We start from the raw sequence: 17,503 nt of genomic DNA, 5'->3' as shown, positions 1-17,503 counted from the left end.
TACTCTCCCTGACACCCTCCTTCCCCGCACCACGTGGTCTGGTTTCACTTCAAGGAGGGCTGGTGCCTTTGATTCCAGAGCCAGTGGGGGAGCGTGTCAGGAATCACGGGCAGGGATGCCAGCTCTGGCCTGACTTCTGGGCCTCACGGGCTCCTGGAAAGGGCCCAGGCTCTGCCATCTGGGATTCCCTCCAGCGCCTTGGGGCAGGGCTGAGACTGTCCCTCTTGGTGCCTGAAGCTGGGCAATCTAGAGGTGAAAACCACTCCATCTGCCCTTTCAAGGGATGAGCAACCGAGGCAGCCCCCTGGCGGTGGCTCTGGCACCAAGTCAGGCTGTTTGAGCAGCGCACTGACTGTGTGACCTTGAGCAGGTCCCTCCACCTCTCCAGGCCTGTTTTTCCGTCTGCCCCCAGTGGGCTGTGGGAAGAGCTGGCATGCCGTAGTTGGCATGACCGCCAAGTTCATTACTGTGATAGGAGCTAGACCAGGTGAGTGGGAGCACTTCTGGAGAAGAAGCTAAGCCACTATGTGGCTGGGGAAAGGTGCTTCAAGGGAAGCTTCAAGAAGGGGTGACCAATGACCTGGGGCTGTGAAGGAGGAGTAGGAGTTTGCCTGGTAGAGATGGTAGAAAGAAGTGCATGCCAAGGAGATGCTTGCAAGAGTTCAATGCGTGCCAAGGCCAGTGGGAGATAAGGCCAGAAGAGTTCAATGAGGTCAAAGTATAGGAGACCTTGGGTGCCAGGCCAAGGAGGGTGATGAGCCAGACCTTCAGGAACTGAGGGACCATGGGAGGTTTTTGAACTGGAGAGGTATAATCGGTGTTGTACTTCAGACAGATTAATCTGGCAGTGGCGGTATAGCTCGGGGGTGAGCAAAGCAGGTTCTGGTTTTAGAACCTGGCTTTGCCTTTTTCCAGCTGGGGTCCTTGGGCAAATTGTGTTTCCTTTTGTAACTCAGTTTCCCCATTTGTAAATGGGGCTTATAATAGTGCTGGAGGATTAAACGAGATAATACTTGCCAAGAGCTTGGATAGGGTTGGGCACACGGTAAATGCTTGGGGATTCTGTGCAGGGCAGATTGGCGGGGCAGAGACCAGAGCTGGAGGCTAGCAGGGAGGCTGCTCAGGGTCCAAGTGAGACACTGGGGATGGGCTGAGGCTGCGGAAGAGAGAGGGGGAGACACAGGCAGAGACGGGTCATGGGTCACAGAGGAGAGAAGGCCTGGTGTGAACCTCAGCTCTGGTGCTCCCCAGCTGTGTGACCCAGGAGAGGCCCCTTCTTTCCCTAAGCCTCAGTTTTCCCCATCTGTAAAATGGGTCTGCTGACCCCCCCACTGTTCAGGACCTTGATGAGGAAAAAGTGGGATTGCCAGGCTCCTGTGAGGCACCTGCCAAGTGCACTTTGAAGTTAAACTTGGCAGAAAAGGCAGAGGGAGCCGAAGAGGTGGCTGGAAGGAGAGAGAGCACGACCAGCAGGGGGGAAGGGCAACGGGGATGGGGGACGTTCGCTGGTAATTAGAACGTTTGAACTTCAAAAAAGTTAATTAATGATGAAGCTGCTGGAGCGATGCTCAGGCTAGAAGGGGGCCCTGGCAGCGAGTGAAGTTAATTACAGGCTGTGGTGGGAGCGTGGCAGAGGGGTGGGGGGACAGGAAGAAACGGGGCTGGGGCAAGGAGGGTCTGAAGGGAAGGTGGGAGGGAAGGCAGCATCCCAAGGTGAGCAAGGACCTGGGGATGGGAAGGAGGCTGTTGCCAGGGAAACCAGGTCAGTCTTCCATCAGGCAGGAGATACTCATCCCCCCCAGCTGGGTGAGCTCTGGCGGAAGGTCTGGCTGCTATAGCTCCATCTGAGCTCAGAGCAAGGGCCTTTGAAATTCAGGGGCCAAGGCTTTCATTTGGGGACACTTAGGAATCTTTGGGTGTCAGAGTGGGCATGGCCCAGAGAGATTTACTTAATCACACCACAGACATTTATTGAGCTCCTCCGAGATGCCTGTCACTGTTAGAGCTGTGACTGCAACCCCCCTGGGCCCTTGGAATGTAGGTTCTAGCTGTGGATAAAGACAGCGAGCATGTCAGCAAGATAACCTGTGAACGACCCGGGCCGCAGATCCCTTTGAGCTCCGGCCTCCCTGGTTCTAGGACTCTGGGTGGTTTGCAAGGGATGGGACTGAACATCAGTCATCTGTCCTAAGACCGGGCAGCAGCCAGCCAGGAAGGAGGAGGGTGTTAGGAGAGCAACCTGACTGGGGGAGCCCACTCGTCCTGCCACTCAGGCCTTGCCCTCCCTGCTTGGTACAGGGGCTGGGAAGGTGCCCGAATGTGGCGATGAGCTGTCACCTGACCACAGGAGAGAAGGGCAGGGTGTCTGGCCAATCTCAGCCATGCTGGATGGGTCTTCTGCCGGCTTCAGCTCCAGGGGTCAGGCCAAGCTGGAGCGGGTGTGGGTCAGGAGCAGAAGGATGGTCAGAGAGGGGAGGCAGTGATGGTCAGAGGGGGGTGGTCAGGGAGAGGGAGGCGGGATAGTCTGGAGATGGCCCTGCCAGCTGGGCCTCTGGGGACCTCTCCTTTCTGGGTCTGAGGGGGAACTCTCAGGCTGGGGCAAGGAGGTGAGGGTTTCTGGCAGGCAGTGGCTTGGTGGGGTTTGGGTTCCCTGCTGGGTTTGGTTCATGTGGCCATGTCTGTTGTGAGGCAGGTAGGCTGGCTCCCCGGTCTCCAAGATCTTTGAAAACGTGGGCATTGGCACGGGAGGAGAGTGGGGGGATTGCGTTTGTGGCCGGCGGGGTGCACGCTGACCTCATGGCCGCGGTTCCCCAGCTGTTTTGTCCTTGACTTGGCGTGCACGTGGTTTGAATGTGTCAGCATGCTGGTGATCCTGCTGAACTGCGTGACCCTTGGCATGTACCAGCCCTGCGACGATATGGACTGTCTGTCAGACCGCTGCAAGATCCTGCAGGTGAGACCGGCTCCCACGCCCCGCCCACGCCCCGCCCACGCCCCACCCACAATCACATGCCCCGCCCCCGCCCTGCCCCATGCCCCGCCCATCCGGCCCCGCCCGCCCCGCCCCACCACGTCTTCAAGACCTGCTGAGCCCTCACCTCTGCTTGCTTGCTGGCTGCTCGTCCTTTTCCTTACTCCCAGCCTGTCTTACCCGTTTCCCTCCCATCCTCTCTCCCTTTCATCCCTTCCTGTCTTTCTCGAGGCTTCTGCCCTAGTCCAAGCCGCCTTTTTCTCCCACCATCAATTGCCTCCTCGTCTCCCCACCTCCCACCTCCCTCTGGTAAAGCACAAGTGACCCGACACTCCCTGCAGAAGCCTGTCCTTGGCTCCCAGGTGCTTTGCAATAAGGGAGGAGCTCAGTAACTCTCTCGACGCCTTTAGGAGCGGCCTCCTGGACCTCTCTCCTGTTCTCTTCTCACGGAGGTCCCCGGTGGAGGCCTGACCTCTGGTCCCTGCAGCACACGTACATCCGTAGTACAGGGTGTTAGGGTTATACCCATCTTACAGATGTGGAAACATCCAATTTTGTCTCCCTGAGAAATTCAGATTCCTCCCTCGAGGGACTGCCCTCTGCTTCCTGCCTTCCCACTGGACTCAGCAGCTCCCAAGAAGCCCAGGGCCTCAGGGTACTTGTTAAAAACCCAGGCCCCTGGCCCATCCCAAACCTGCAGAATTAGAATCTCCGAGGGGTGAGGGTGGGGCAGGATTTGGGGTCCAAGTGGGTAACCAGCTCCTTGGCCAGCCCCAGGGCCCTCAGTTAACCTCAGTGGGTACTAGGCTGGCTCCCCTCCTAGATGGCGCTGAGTCCCCACGCCTGTGTCCCTGATACCCAGCCTGTGTCCTGCATCCCTGAGGGGCTCAGAGCCCATTTGTTAAACTGAATTGATGGTAGCCTTATGGACTCTGGAAAGAGGAATTCCACCCTGGCCTCACCCTCAGGAGGTGTACGCTTACCCAAACCCATGATCAGGGACCTGTTGGGGCTCCTGTCTGAGCAGAAGAAGGCAGCACTCAGCCGGTGCCTGGTGGGGGTGTCAGGCTTGTTTGGAGAAAGCTCCTTCCATGTGGGTTGTAGAGTCAGATTCACCCGAGTGTCATCTCCAGTCTGCTGTTCACAGCTCTGTGACCTCCGGCAAAACGCTTGAGCAGTCTGAGCAGCACTTTCCTCATCTGTAAAATGGGAGCATGGATGGGCTCATTTGGGGAATTGAAGAGAGGGTGAAGGTCAAGTACGTAGCCCAGTGCTTGGTGATTATTAGGGAGACGTCCTTTGTCCCACTGCCATCTGGGTCCCTTGTCATTACACTTGCTTTTGGGGAACAAATAGATGGGCTGGATGACCTTGGGCGAGCATGTTCCCCATTCCGGGAGTCAGTCTCCTCATCTGTGAAAGGACCGCATTGGATCTCTGGGGTTCTCTTCCTGCCCAGGAGAAGAAGTTTCCAGGTCTTTTCCTGGCCGCTTGTGTCCATGCCCATGTTCCCACCTCACACCGTGGCTTTGACCCTGGGTCCTGCACTGGAACCTCACGCTGTCCCTTGCTTCTTGCTTCCCTCCTGCCCCTGCAGGTCTTTGATGACTTCATCTTTGTCTTCTTTGCCATGGAGATGGTGCTCAAGATGGTGGCCCTGGGCATTTTTGGCAAGAAGTGCTACCTCGGGGACACATGGAACCGGCTGGATTTCTTCATTGTCATGGCGGGGTAGGTAGACCACATCGAAAGGTCCGGGCCTCTGGTGCCTGCCAGACATCATTTAAATAATCCCCGGGGCTTCTTGGTAATAACGATGCAGCTGGGTGGTATTGTGTGGGTCCCTCTGGACCCCCGTGATGGAAGGACTGATGTCTCCTCACTGCGTGGCCTGGACAGACAGACATTCCTTCCTCCCCACTCTGCTAAATTGTGTGTCTTCTTGCCCTGTCAACTGATACTGGGTTTGTTTGACACAAACTAACGAGGACCTTGAGAGAGCCATTTCACCTCTCTAAGCCTCAGTTTCCTCATCTGTGAAATGGGGATAATATATTAGATATAATCATTATATATAATGAATAGTGGCTCCAGCAAAGTGAGCAGCCAGTAAGCGTTAGCTGTTGTTTTTACTGTCAGCCTCAATCACTCAGCAAGTCAGACTCAGGTGTTGTCTGACTCCAAACTGTGGTTGTTTCTGCCAAGACATCAGGTGACAGCTTAGCCCGTTAAGAGCATCTCGGACCCTGTTCTGTGCCCTGTCCTTGCTTTCCTGGGCAAACCGGGCTGGGGGCCCATTCACACATTCATCCAACAGCCAAGGGTTGAATGAGCTCCTGCTGAGCCTCAGCGCTGGCCTTGATGAGGGGCGTGGAGGATGGCAGATCCAGACCCAGGCCTTGTCCTTCCCAACTGCCATCTGCAGAGAGGCATCCAGCAGCCACACGCTGAGACCAGGGCTCTGGGAAAGCCTGTGGTTTACTGAGAGCATTTCTGGGCCCGGCTGGGCACTCGGGGATGGGGCTTGACGACTTTGCCCGAGGGGGTGCCACACACCCAAGAGCTGAAGGAGGAGCAGGTGTTAAGAGTGTAATGGCACCTGTGCCAGTGTCTGTGAGAGTGTGTGCGTTTGCGTGTGCCTGCTGGAGTTCATGTGTGACGCCATCGAGAAGGGGCACAGATAGATGCAGGGCTGAGATGGGGACACTCGACAGATGTGTCCCGAGGGAAATGATCGGCTCCCCAGTGGTCTTTGAAATGTTGCAGCCCTCGGGAGCACCCTGTCCTCGGAACCGTGTTTGATTTCACAAGCACATTGTCAGTGATGGTTTAGACGGAACCAGAAGCTGTGCTGGGTCCCTGTGGTGTCCTGTGAACTGCGTCACCCCATTGTCAGATTTTTCCTTCTCATTCTAGTATGGCGGAAGGACATCCTTTAAGTAGTTTTTTTTTTTTTTTTTTAAAGAAAATGTGTTTGGATAGTGCCATTTTTCAGGCTTGCCAGACCAGACGCGTATTCCTTTGATCTTCGTGTATGACGGGCAGGGTTTTTTTTTTGTTTGTTTTTTGTTTTCCCTTCCCTTTTTAGGGCCACGCCTGTGGCATATGGAAGTTTCCAGGCCCTAGGGATCAAATCAGAGCTGCAGCTGCTGGCCCACACCACGGCTACAGCAAAGCCAGATCTGAGCCGCATCTGCTGCCTACACCACAGCTCACAGCAACGCTGGATCCTTAAACCGGTGAGCGAGGCCAGGGATCAAACCTGTGTCCACATGGATACTAGTCAGGTTCTTAGCTCACTAAGCCACAGTGGGAACTCCTGAAGGGCAGTTTGTGTCCACATGGTTCTAGAGTCCTAGTTTTTCTCCCTCAGAACCCGTCACGTGGTACCATCCAAATCTGCACCATAGTGTGGACACAGGTTCGATCCCTGGCCTTGCCACTGCAGCTCTGGTTCCTTCTCTGGAGAGAGCCTGCTTTTTCCTTGCTAGAAGCCTGTAGGTTTTCTCCTGACCTTCAGAATCCTGACATTTGGAGTTCCTGTCATGGCTCAGTGGAAACAAATCTGACTAGCATCTGTGAGGACGCAGGTTCGCTCCCTGGCCCTGCTCACGGGGTTAAGGATCCGGTGTTGCCGTGAGCTGTGGTGTAGGTCGCAGACGCGGCTCGGATCCTGTGTTGCTGTGGCTGTGGCATAGACCGGCAGCTGTAGCTCCGATTCGACCCCTAGCCTGGGAACCTCCATATGCCGCAGGCACGGCCCTAGAAAAGACAAAAAAAAGAAAGCAACAGGATTCCGACATTTCACGAGGGCAGGTCTTGGAGTGCGAGTGCTTTCTGTGGGGTTGTTTGGAACCCAAGACTCCTATATTCTTCAGGTCAGGAAGGAAATTCTTCTCTGTCTTCTTTGGCGATTACCTCATCCTCTCTGCTCGCTGCTGAAATCCCAGTAAGGTTATTTTCCTCCCGTAGTCTCTGCATCTCTCCTCTCATGGATTTCATCTGTACTAGGAGCGAATTTCTTGACTTGGCCTCCGGAAGCACAAATGATGTCCTTTCTCTATTTGCTGTCCCTGATGGAAGCAGTCATCTCCTTTGAGTCTTTTTTTTTTTTTTTTTTTTTTGGCTTTTTGCCTTTTCTAGGGCTGCTCCCGTGGCACATGGAGGTTCCCAGGCTAGGGGTCGAATCGGAGCTGTAGCCACCGGCCTACGCCAGAGCCACAGCAACTGGGGATCCAAGCCTCGTCTGCAACCTACACCACAGCTCACGGCAACGCCGGATCCTTAACCCACTGAGCAAGGGCAGGGACCGAACCCGCAACCTCATGGTTCCTAGTCGGATTCGTTAACCACTGTGCCATGACAGGAACTCCTGAGTCTTTTTTTTTTTTCTTAAATGGCCACACCCGTGGCATATGGGAGATCCTAGGCCATGGAGTGAATCCGAGCGGCTTTGGCATCTTTGCTGGGCCAGGGATTGAACCTGTGCCTCCGCAGTGACCTGAGCTTCTGCGGTCGGATTCTTAAGCCACTGTGCCACAGCGGGAACTCGTACCTCTGTGTCTTTTTCATTCCCAGGATCGTTTCTTGTTCTTGAATTTCTTATTTTTCAGAGGCGCTTGTTTGTATGGATGTAACATTCCCTCACATCTCTTTATGGATACAAATCAGGCTTCTTAAAAGTCCTTTCCTCATCCTGAAGTCGAAGTATAATTTCCCCAAAATTAAAAAAAAAATTACCCTCACCCAACTCTTGGACGGCACATGTATCACAGATTTATTCAGCTCATTAATGAGGAACCAGCAGGATGGGAATCAGCGGAATTAGGAAAACAGGCACTGGAGCAAAAAACGGGGGGATAAGAGGCCATTAGAAGCAAAGCAGGTTAACGGCCTTATAGGGCCATGAAGCCATAACCTTTGGGGTTCTCTTGGGCAGAAATCACCTGCAAATATCTATGAGCTCACGTGGAATTTCACAGCAGCCAGACTTTGCATCCACAGGGCAGAGTGAATCAAACAAAGGCATATTCCCCTAGATAATGAAATCATCCTTAGATGGGTCTGTTATTTAATGCTCCACGTGACATTTTCAGAAATGCTGCCCTCCCTTTGCCGAAATTCCAAGTTTTCAGATGATTTTTCTTAACTCCTGTTTCAGGGCAGTCATTTGTTCGGCCGGTTCCCCTCACTGCCTCCCAGTGAGGGCCCCCACGCCCCCACTCTGTCCTTTTGACTGGGAGAGAATAGAGAATATTGCTTAGTGATCCCGCCCCCCACCCCGTCTGCTCTTGTTTATAATAAAGACAGCGAAGGTCTAAGCTGAGCAGAGCGAGGAGCTGGCCTGGCTTCGGCCTCGTGGCGAGGTCTCCGTATGATATCTTCCTCTTGGTCCTTGAGGCGGAGGCAGGATGGGGTGGGGTCCACAGGCCAGCATCCTCCTGGGGCGGGGGGCGGGGGGAGGGGGGAGGCGGGCTGGGTGCCTCTGCAGTCCCATAGGGCCCCATGCTCGGTGTTGTGCTCTGCTTTCACCACGTTGAAATTCTTAACACCTTTTGAACAGGGGTCCTCCACTTTCACTTAGTACTGGGTGCTGAGAATTATGTAGCCTGTCCTGGCTCGGGGGGCAGGCTCAGCGGAGGCCTTTTTGTGAGTCGTGAACAGCCCTGAGGGGGATGCTGGGAATTCTGGTGACCCAGACCTACGCCAGCCCTAGGTCCTTCCTGTCCTTTGTGCCTAGGGATGGTGTGAGGACAGAGGGCGGGCTGGAAAGCCATAACCCTGGGCTTCAGAGCCCAGCCACTGCCCCCCACCTAAATCCCACCCAAGCCGAGAGCTATAAATGTCCTGTTTCCTGAGTAACAGGCCTGCCATCCAAGGATTTGTCTTCCTTCCTGCTCCTCCTTGTCCCCAAGTTACTGGCTCCCCCTTTAAGTGATGGAGGAGACAGAACCTCCATACTGGAAGGTTCCTTAGAGGTCTGAGCGTTCAGCGCCACATCCAGTCTACCCTGCTTGCATGCTGCCGCTGGGGGCAACTCATAAGGCAGCCGATTGCAAACTGGGACAGACTAATGTGCTAGAAAGTTCTTTCACTGAGCTGAAATTTGTCTTCCTGTAGCTCCCACCTGATAGGACCATTCCTTCACAAAATCAGCATTTATTGAGCACCTGGTACATGCCAGGCGCTGCGCAGTGGGGACACGGGGTGAACAAGACAGATCCACTGAGATTTCGTGGAGCTCACACTTTAGAAAGAGGATTTAAAACAGATAAGGCAGCTCCAAGGAAATTCTAGATTGGGACCACGCTGTTGCAAAGAAGAATAGGGGGCCACGAGGGTGTAAAAGGGGGGCCTGATTTAGATGGGGGGGGTTAGTGTATGGCTTCTGGAGAAAGAGAGGCCTGGGGGTAAGAGCTGAGCAGGCAGAGGGTGGGGAAGGGTGTCTCGGGGAGAGGGGATGGCACGCGGAGGGCCTGAGGGGGCTGTCTGAGGCCGTTGGGGCCCAGGGTTCTGGGGGTGGGTGGGTGCTGAGAGATGGAGCCAGAGAAGGGGCAGGGGCGTCCTGGACAGACTCGTGGCAGCTTCATAAACTGGATGGCGGCTCCCTTCCTCCCTGGGTCTCCTCTTCTCCACATAAAATGTCCCCAGCCCCTTCCACCATTTCTCAGAGAACAGGTGGGGTGGCCTCAACCTGCTGGACTCCAGGCTGTCTTGGTCCCTGGCTGGGGAGCAGGACCCCAGCCTCCCAGTGATGACTGATGGGGAAGAGCAGGGGCTGCCCTCCCGCAGGGCCGTGTGGGGTTGCGGTGACCTGTTGAGCGGCTGTGCTACCCCCACCCTGAGGTCATGTTCACTCCCTAAGCCAGTCTCTGCCACCCTGGAACTAAACACCGTTGATTCAAGAAACCCAGATACCAACCTTTGCACTTGCTGTTATTAATTTCATCTTCTAAGATCCTCGGAGTCTTGATTCCGTCACTCATTACTTGATCAGCCCAGGACAGTGGGCCCTGTGGCGCCTCACTGGAGACTCTCTTCCAGTGCGTGACAAAGTCATCGCTGGGTAGCGGGTGACCCTGCCTCCCTGTCTGATTTCAGCTGTGCTGTTCTGCCTTTCTCCATTAGGAAGTCGTGAAATATTCCATGACGTTCTTGTTGAACTTGATCTTTCTTTTTCTTTTCTTTTTTTTTTTGCTTTTTAGGGCGGCACCCATGGCATGTGGAGGTTCCCAGGCTAGGGGTCTAGTTGGAGCTACCGCTGCTGGCATATGCCACAGCCACAGCAACACAAGATCTGAGCCACATCTGTAACCTGTACCAGAGCTCACGGCAACGCCAGATTCCTGACCCACTGAGCAAGGCCAGGGATCGAACCCCCAACCTCATGGTTCCTAGTTGGATTCGTTTCTGCTGCACCATGATGGGAACTCCGAATTTGATATTTTCTTTATCTGTTGATCTCCCAGGGTGCATCGCGCTGGCAGTACTATCTCCTCCTCCAACCAAAATCCTAAAATGGCCATGGACAGCCGTGGGGAGGGGTCCAGGGCCTCTGTTAAAATCTTCCCCAAGAATGCCGATGACTGGGGCTGGGGGTGGGGGATGAGCCAGGGCTCTAGGGCTGGGCTGCAGGGACCTTTCCAGAATGAGGCTGAGCCAGACCCCTTGCCAAGGGCATAGCGGGTATGGACCCTGCCTTGGATGCGTGCAGGGAACAGGAATGGCCTTGAACCTGAAAGTCCTTGAAAGCTTCTGACTGTGATGGAACCTCCCCAGGGTGGGAAATGGAGCAGCTGAAGAGGTGGGTGTGAGCAGATACCAGGAATGGGCAACCTCCCCAGTCCTCAAGTGAAGGCACGGCCTTGACCCCTTCTCAGGGCTCCTCAAAATTCAGAGCGCCACGGGATTACCGGAGCACATGTTAAAATACAGATTCCTGGGCCTCACCCACGGGATCCAGAGACCCAGCAGGTCTAGGAATCTGCATTTTAGCCCTGATGCACGTGGGTCTAGTTCATTTGACCCTCACAGAGCCCCTCCTCAGGAGCGCTGCATAGGGAAACCCCGACTTCCAGTTCTGGGGACCCCAGGAAGGGGGAGAGGCGGGGGCAGGGCTTCCTCTTGGGTCCATGTCCAGCATCTGAATTCATTCTCATGATAGGCAGATGTCCTCTGTCACTAGAACAGTGGGGACTCCTTGTAAGAAGGTCTGTCATCATTAATAATATTAACACAAATAGCAGTCACATCGGGAACTCGGCACCTTGGCCAGGGAGGGAGAAGGAGAGGCTGGGTCAGGACCCATGACACCCTGGAAGCAGCTTCTCCAGCCTGATTCTTTTTTTTTTTTTTTTTTTTGCTATTTCTTTGGGCCGCTCCCGCGGCATATGGAGGTTCCCAGGCTAGGGGTTGAATTGGAGCTGTAGCCACTGGCCTACGCCAGAGCCACAGCAACACGGGATCCGAGCCGCATCTGCAGCCTACACCACAGCTCACGGCAATGCCAGATCCTTTAACCCACTGAGCAAGGGCAGGGACCGAACCCGCAACCTCATGGTTCCTAGTCGGATTCGTTAACCACTGCGCCACGACGGGAACTCCTCCAGCCTGATTCTTATAGGCTCTTGGGAAACAAAATGTCAATAAGAATTGTTCCTTATCCCTGGACTAGAGCTTTCTAAAAAGATCAGGCAGGCGTGTCCCCTCTGTGGTTGCTTGCTGAGAGTTCCTATTGTCCAAAGTGCCCCATCAGTGGGACTTTAAAAAGCAAAGGGAATTGAATCCTCTTAGGCATCATCCAGGTGGTAAAAATAAGAGCATCTACTGTTTGCCGAGTACTCACTGTGGGCCCGAAGCTGTGCATTATCTGGCTTAATCTTCAGATTAGCTCTGAGAGAGAGAGAGAGAGAAAGAGAGAGAGAGAGAGAGACTGCGGTCAGTGTCATTTCACAGATAAGGCACAGGGACAGGAAGCGACCTGCCCGAGGTCACGGAGTGCTGAGGGGCAGTGCCAGGAGTTGAACCCAGGGAGCTTGGCTCCATGGGTGGGACTGAATCCTGGTTCTGTGTAGCTTGCTGGGTGTATTTGTCAGGGATGCGTTTGGCTGCAAGTAATGAAACATCTGAGCAGCAGAGGCTTGAGCACATCCCCGGGGTGTTTTTCCTGCCACAACAGGAAGTTCTGAGGTCAGTGGTTACTGGTGATGGTCTGTGATGTGGGGGCCTGACATTCTTGGGTTTGTCCAGGTCTTTCTTTCATGGTCACAAGGTGGCCGTTGAAGCTGTGGGCATTGTGTCTGCATTGAAGGCAGGAGGGTGAAGGGAGATGAGGCTATGCCAGCCATGCCCGTCCACCTGGATCTGGAAACAACATTTTCTTTTCTAGATCCTTCACCTGTTCCAGAACATTGGCCAGAACTGGGTCTCACAGCCATCCTTCACTGCAAGGGAAGGGAAGCTAGGCAAACAGAAAACATCACTGCATTTGGGTAAATCAACTGAGAATTGTTCCCTGGGGCCAGGCAAGATTGGAAGAAGAGAGAAGGCACAGTGGGTGGGCAACTCTCAGAGTCCACCGCATTCCTCGCCTAGGGCCTGAGTTTCTTCATCTGTTCTTGGCCAAAGCTGTGGCACTCCTATGCCTCCCAGTCCTGGTTGGAGCCTCCAGAGCACCACCTGGGCTGCCTGGGGGGCTGGGGGCTGGGAGAAATCTAAAGTCAGTTACCAACCTGTATAAGCTGAGACCCACGTCAGTCAGCAGACCCACTGTGGTGATGGGTATCCAAGGGTCACCACTGGGCTGTTTCCAGAAGCTTTTGCTGCTGGCCTCCTTCCTGCATGTCTCTCTGTGCATTATCTCCAGGTCAGGAAGCCCTCCATGTGCCAGCAGGCCCAGGGCACCCTCCTGGCTCTGTCACTGACTTTGCACCTGGATTCACCCTGGGCTCTATAAGTCTGTCTTCTCCAAGGCCTGGGTGCTCTGAGGGCAGGGACAAGGCTCAGCCATCGTTCTGGAGTCCCTGGAGCCTGACTAGCATGGAGGGGAGGCACCATGACATGTGTGTTTTGTATCTTTGAGCCCAGTTACCACAGAGCTGGGGGATCTGGGGCCATTTTCATTAAGCTGATCTGGCCCTTAGCTGGGTATGGACCTGGGAAGGTTCCAGGGGGAATCCTGGTGTGGATGAATTTTCATTTGCATGTGGAGTAAAGTGGCAGGGAGAGAGAGAGAGAGAGATGATCATTGCTCCGGTCCATTTCCATGGAAACAGGATGCTAGATGCCATCAAGGGAGGGTAGGGGGTAAATCACCAGAGATTCTCAGGCTACAGGGTGACAAGCCAGACACTAGTCAATCATAAATCAGTCAGGATTCTCTCAGTCATACAGACAGGAACCCGGCAATTCTTGTTTCATGGAGCTTATCATCTCCTTTACTGAAAGCTGAGGGGTCTCTGGCTTCAGGACCTGTTCAATCCAGAATCTTGAAAGATGTCACCAGGCAGTGTTCTTCCAGTCTCGCAGCAGCTCTTGTTCCTCTGTGCTGACCTCCATCCCTGGCAGCTTTCTTCTCAGTTGAGGGGTGTTGGTGGGTGGCCCCAGCGCGCAGTCTTTTCCCTCCATTCTATGGAAAAACACCTTTGCTTTCTCAGCCATGCCAACGGGAGCAGAACTGAGCCTCCTTGGCTTGGATTGGCTGGCACAGGTCATGTGCTCATCCCTGAACCAATCACTATGGCTGAAATGAGGCAGGGCTCTGATTGGCCAGATGCAGGTGTGCTGGGTGTGAGGTTGGCCCCTCTCCTACCATGTGGCCTAAGCATGGGGAGGATGGATGTGGAAAAATCAGGACTGTTACCCTACAAGCAAAGAAGGGAGATCTATGTAGGCACAAACCACTGCTTCTTAGGTGGGTTAACAGAACTGAAGTTTCCTGCCAGGGTGGGGCTCTCTTGCATACCCAGAATTCCGAGAACCTTTTTTTTTTTTTTTTTTGGTCTTTTTAGGGTTGCACCCTCGGCATATGGAAGTTCCCAGGCTAGGGTCGAATCAGAGCGGTAGCCGCTGGCCCACACCACAGCCACAGCAACGCCATATCCGAGCTGCATCTGTGACCTACACCACAGCTCGCAGCAATGCTGGATCCTTAACCCACTGAGCAAGGCCAGGGATCAAGCCTGCATCCTCATGGATACTAGTCGGATTCATTATCATTGAGCCACGGCGGGAACTCTAGAACTTGGGGTTGTTAATCTCATTTCACAGATGGGGAAGTGGAGGCTCAGAGAGATTAGCAGGCTGCCTCAGGTCACAGAGCCTGTTTGGGCCAGACCTGGGATGTGCCCAGGTACACCTGTCCCCAGAATCCTTGCTGACTCACAACATGAGGGGGTTTTACCTTTTCCAAGGCCAAAATATTACAGTTGATCTGCCCTAGAGGGCTGGGCAGCCTCACCAGCTCTCTCAGAAGGATGTGGGGTGAGTCCTGGAAGACAGGCTTTTCCCTCAAGTGGGTGGTAGAGCCCAAGGAATTTCTGGTTTCCAGCAGCTATGCTGACTTGCCATGGTGCCAAGACTGCTCTGGAGTAAGGGAGCTGAATTTGGTGGGAGGCACATCAGAGGGCATATTTGGGATGGATACTCAAAAATTATAATTGATGTTTGCCTGACGTTCAGACTACTGGGCATCCTGCATTTACCTGGCAACTCTACTCAGAAAAAAAGTCACGGGAGTGTTGTCCCCTGAGTGGAGTCTTGTCCAGAGAAGGTCCAGGATCTCCTGCTGCTGAGGGCCCCAGATTCCTCTGTGGCCCCCAGGTCCCCCTTTGCTCTGAACTTGGCCTGACCTGAGCTGGTTTCAGACCATCAGTTTCCCCGTCAAGTGAGCTTAAGAAACTCTGTTTTTCGGGTCTCATAGGATCTGTGTGAGGCCATATGGGTAAAAATGACGCATAAATCATTAAACACTGGCCAGAGTCAAGGGTTAATATTATCACTCCCTATTTCTCTCTTTCCTTTATTTCCTTCCTCCTTCTCTCCACTAAACACCTACTGTGTGCCAGGTGCCAGGACAGTAGCCTAGGCTAGTGGTCTAGCTCTCAACCAACACAAGTCTGAGTCATCACAGAGCTGCCTCCTGACAGATGATCTGCCATTTCCAGCATCTCAGCTTCCTTTCCATTAGCTACATCTTAAATTACACTTTAAGAAAGCCCCCGTGGGTCCCTGGTAAAGATTGAGGAAACACCCTATTTTTATCAGCCACACACAGAGATCATCTCCTGGGAGGGGTTTTTCCTGGAAAGATGTTGAATCTCAGTCATTTTATGTTTGCTTCTTGTCAGCTCCAAGGTTTTCTTTTTCCTTCTTCTGATCTTGTCGCTCAAGTTATTTGTTTGACAAGCTGGCATGGGGAGCCAGCTCCAAGCCATGCCCTGGGCTGGGCGCTGGAGGGAACCCAACTAGGACTCTGAGCTTGCCCCCCAGGAGCAGGGGCACAGCACACCTCAGAGCCAGGGATGCAGGGGGACACAAGGCAGGAGAGCTTCATTTTCCCCCCTGGGGGTGGGATCCAGAAAGCCTGAAAGGGCACTCCAGGTTGCAGGAGCAGCTGAGGCAAAGCCATGGAAGCTGGAAACAGCAAGGTGCACTCTGGGAGATGTTCCAGTGAAGGGTGGGAGGCACTGGGGTCATGGTCAGAGAGCTTCCGGGGGTCCTTACTGCTGGGGCTTTCCTTGGCAAGAGGTGGGATCCAGGGAAGGGTTTAAGCAGGCATAGTGTGATTCGTGGGCCAGTGTGAACCACAGCATTGCATGAGGCTGTGATGTAATGATAACTGACACTTTCTTGGCTCATACTTGTGCCAGGCCCTGTTCCAAGCACCAAATCCATCTGCAAAGGCATCTCATCCTTCCCCACACCCCCATGAGGTCCAGCCAGTGATTTGCCAAGGTCACACGGGGCAGTCGCAGCAGAGCTGGGGTGGGAGCCCAGGCTCCGTGCTCTAACCATTGGGCAACACTGCCCCTACGGATGCTGGACCCTCCCCACGTGCTTCCGCGTGTGCTGCACTTACTGGCCACCTGGCCAACTGCTGGAGGTGTTCACGAGCCAGATGGCAGCCCCGCCTGATGACTGATGAGGTGGGAGGGCTGTGCAGAGGTATTACCCCCACTACTTGGCCGTGTGTCTCGGGCTTGTTCTGAGCCTCGGCTTCCTCCTCTGTGGCGGGCACCATATTCCCACCGTGGGAAGGTGTGTACAGGGCTTGGCAAGCAGCGAGCGCTCCAGAAACCCTTCGGAATCAGCAGGACTCGGAGTTGCTGGCGACACAGACCCAATTCCGATGACACCCAGGCCCCGATGACACCCTGGCTCGTGCACCTGGGGAAAGCAGGGCAGATCTGCGATTTGGGTGCAGCTGGAGGGCATGCTCGCGCCATATGGTCGGATCCTGCCTCCCTCCAGTTCTGGCTCAGCCTTCCTCTGTGTTGGCAAAATCCTCGGGCCACCACGGAGGCAAGATGGCCATTAGCGCCTCCGGGTTTCCTGGCGGTGGCTTAGCCAGGGAGAGCTCCTCTCCCCTGCGGTCCCAGCTCAAGGGCTGGCTGCCCCTCATGGCCCGCCTGGGGTCACATGCCCATCCTGAACCAGTCACGGTGGTCGGGGATGGTGTCCACGGGTCGACCAGGCCTGGGTCTCTCGGGGGAACTGGGGGTGGGGGGCGGCTCCTTGGTGGGAATCAGTGGGAAGAGCCCTGAAACGCAGAGAGCCCTGGCACTGCCCCCACCCCAGCACCGCCACACCCGACCCCTCTCCCCGGATGACACCACCGGGAGCTCGGTGCAGTCGCTCTCCTCCGGGGTGATGTCAGGACGAAAGTGCTCACTTTAAAGCAAAATTACTTACCTAATTAGGCGCTTGGGAGCTGGCAGGAGGGAGTGGGGGTTTTTGTTGATTTTTTTTTAGACTTTTAGCACTGAAGCTGCGCGATAAAGTAACTGTGTAATTAGGGATTAATTTCTCACTCCCGCAAGTGATGTCTTACTTGGGGCCTGAGGGGAGTCAGCTGGGTGGTTATTCACCCACGAAGCGGCCCTCTCAGCACCTTCTCCTTTTTTTGAGGGGGGTTGTTGCCTTAGCTTTCAGCCAGGGGGTGGAGGGGGGGAGGAGGGAGGGGGTGGAAGGTGGCATCTTCCGTCACAGGTGTTATTCATGCTACATAGAAGCATGTGTCAGAGGAGAGGGGGGCAGGGCCCCCAGCCAGCCCGTGGCTGATGCCGTAGCTGCGCCCCCCTCCACCCTCAGTGATGCACCCACCCAGCCGGGGTCCCTGCTGGGATGGTGGTACCCCAGCTCATGAACAGCCCCTCGCTGGCTTCTCTCTCTCTCTTTGCCCCTCCCTCTCTGTGCGTCCTGGGATCATCTCCCACACAAACGGCTGCTCCCAAGCCCTGGGCTCAGAATCTGCTTTGCGGGAACCCAGACCAGACAGGAGGTGTGAACAGAGTGTGGAGGGAGCCAGAACAA

At 54.6% G+C, this 17,503-nt stretch overlaps 1 protein-coding gene across 1 annotated transcript in view; it reads left to right on the top strand.

Moving 5' to 3' along the window:
• CACNA1I (calcium voltage-gated channel subunit alpha1 I) overlaps positions 1 to 17,503 on the top strand; it is a 109,721-nt gene that overhangs the window by 17,454 nt on the left and 74,764 nt on the right. Inside the window, 2 exon segments of the mRNA XM_021093102.1 lie at positions 2,842 to 2,953; positions 4,569 to 4,702. Of these exon segments, the coding sequence (XP_020948761.1) occupies positions 2,842 to 2,953; positions 4,569 to 4,702 (246 nt within the window).

This window comes from Sus scrofa, chromosome 5 (assembly GCF_000003025.6).
Source record: "Sus scrofa isolate TJ Tabasco breed Duroc chromosome 5, Sscrofa11.1, whole genome shotgun sequence".
NCBI lineage: Eukaryota > Metazoa > Chordata > Mammalia > Artiodactyla > Suidae > Sus > Sus scrofa.
Note: the sequence above shows the minus strand (reverse complement) of the source record. Positions and strands in the feature narration are given on the sequence as shown.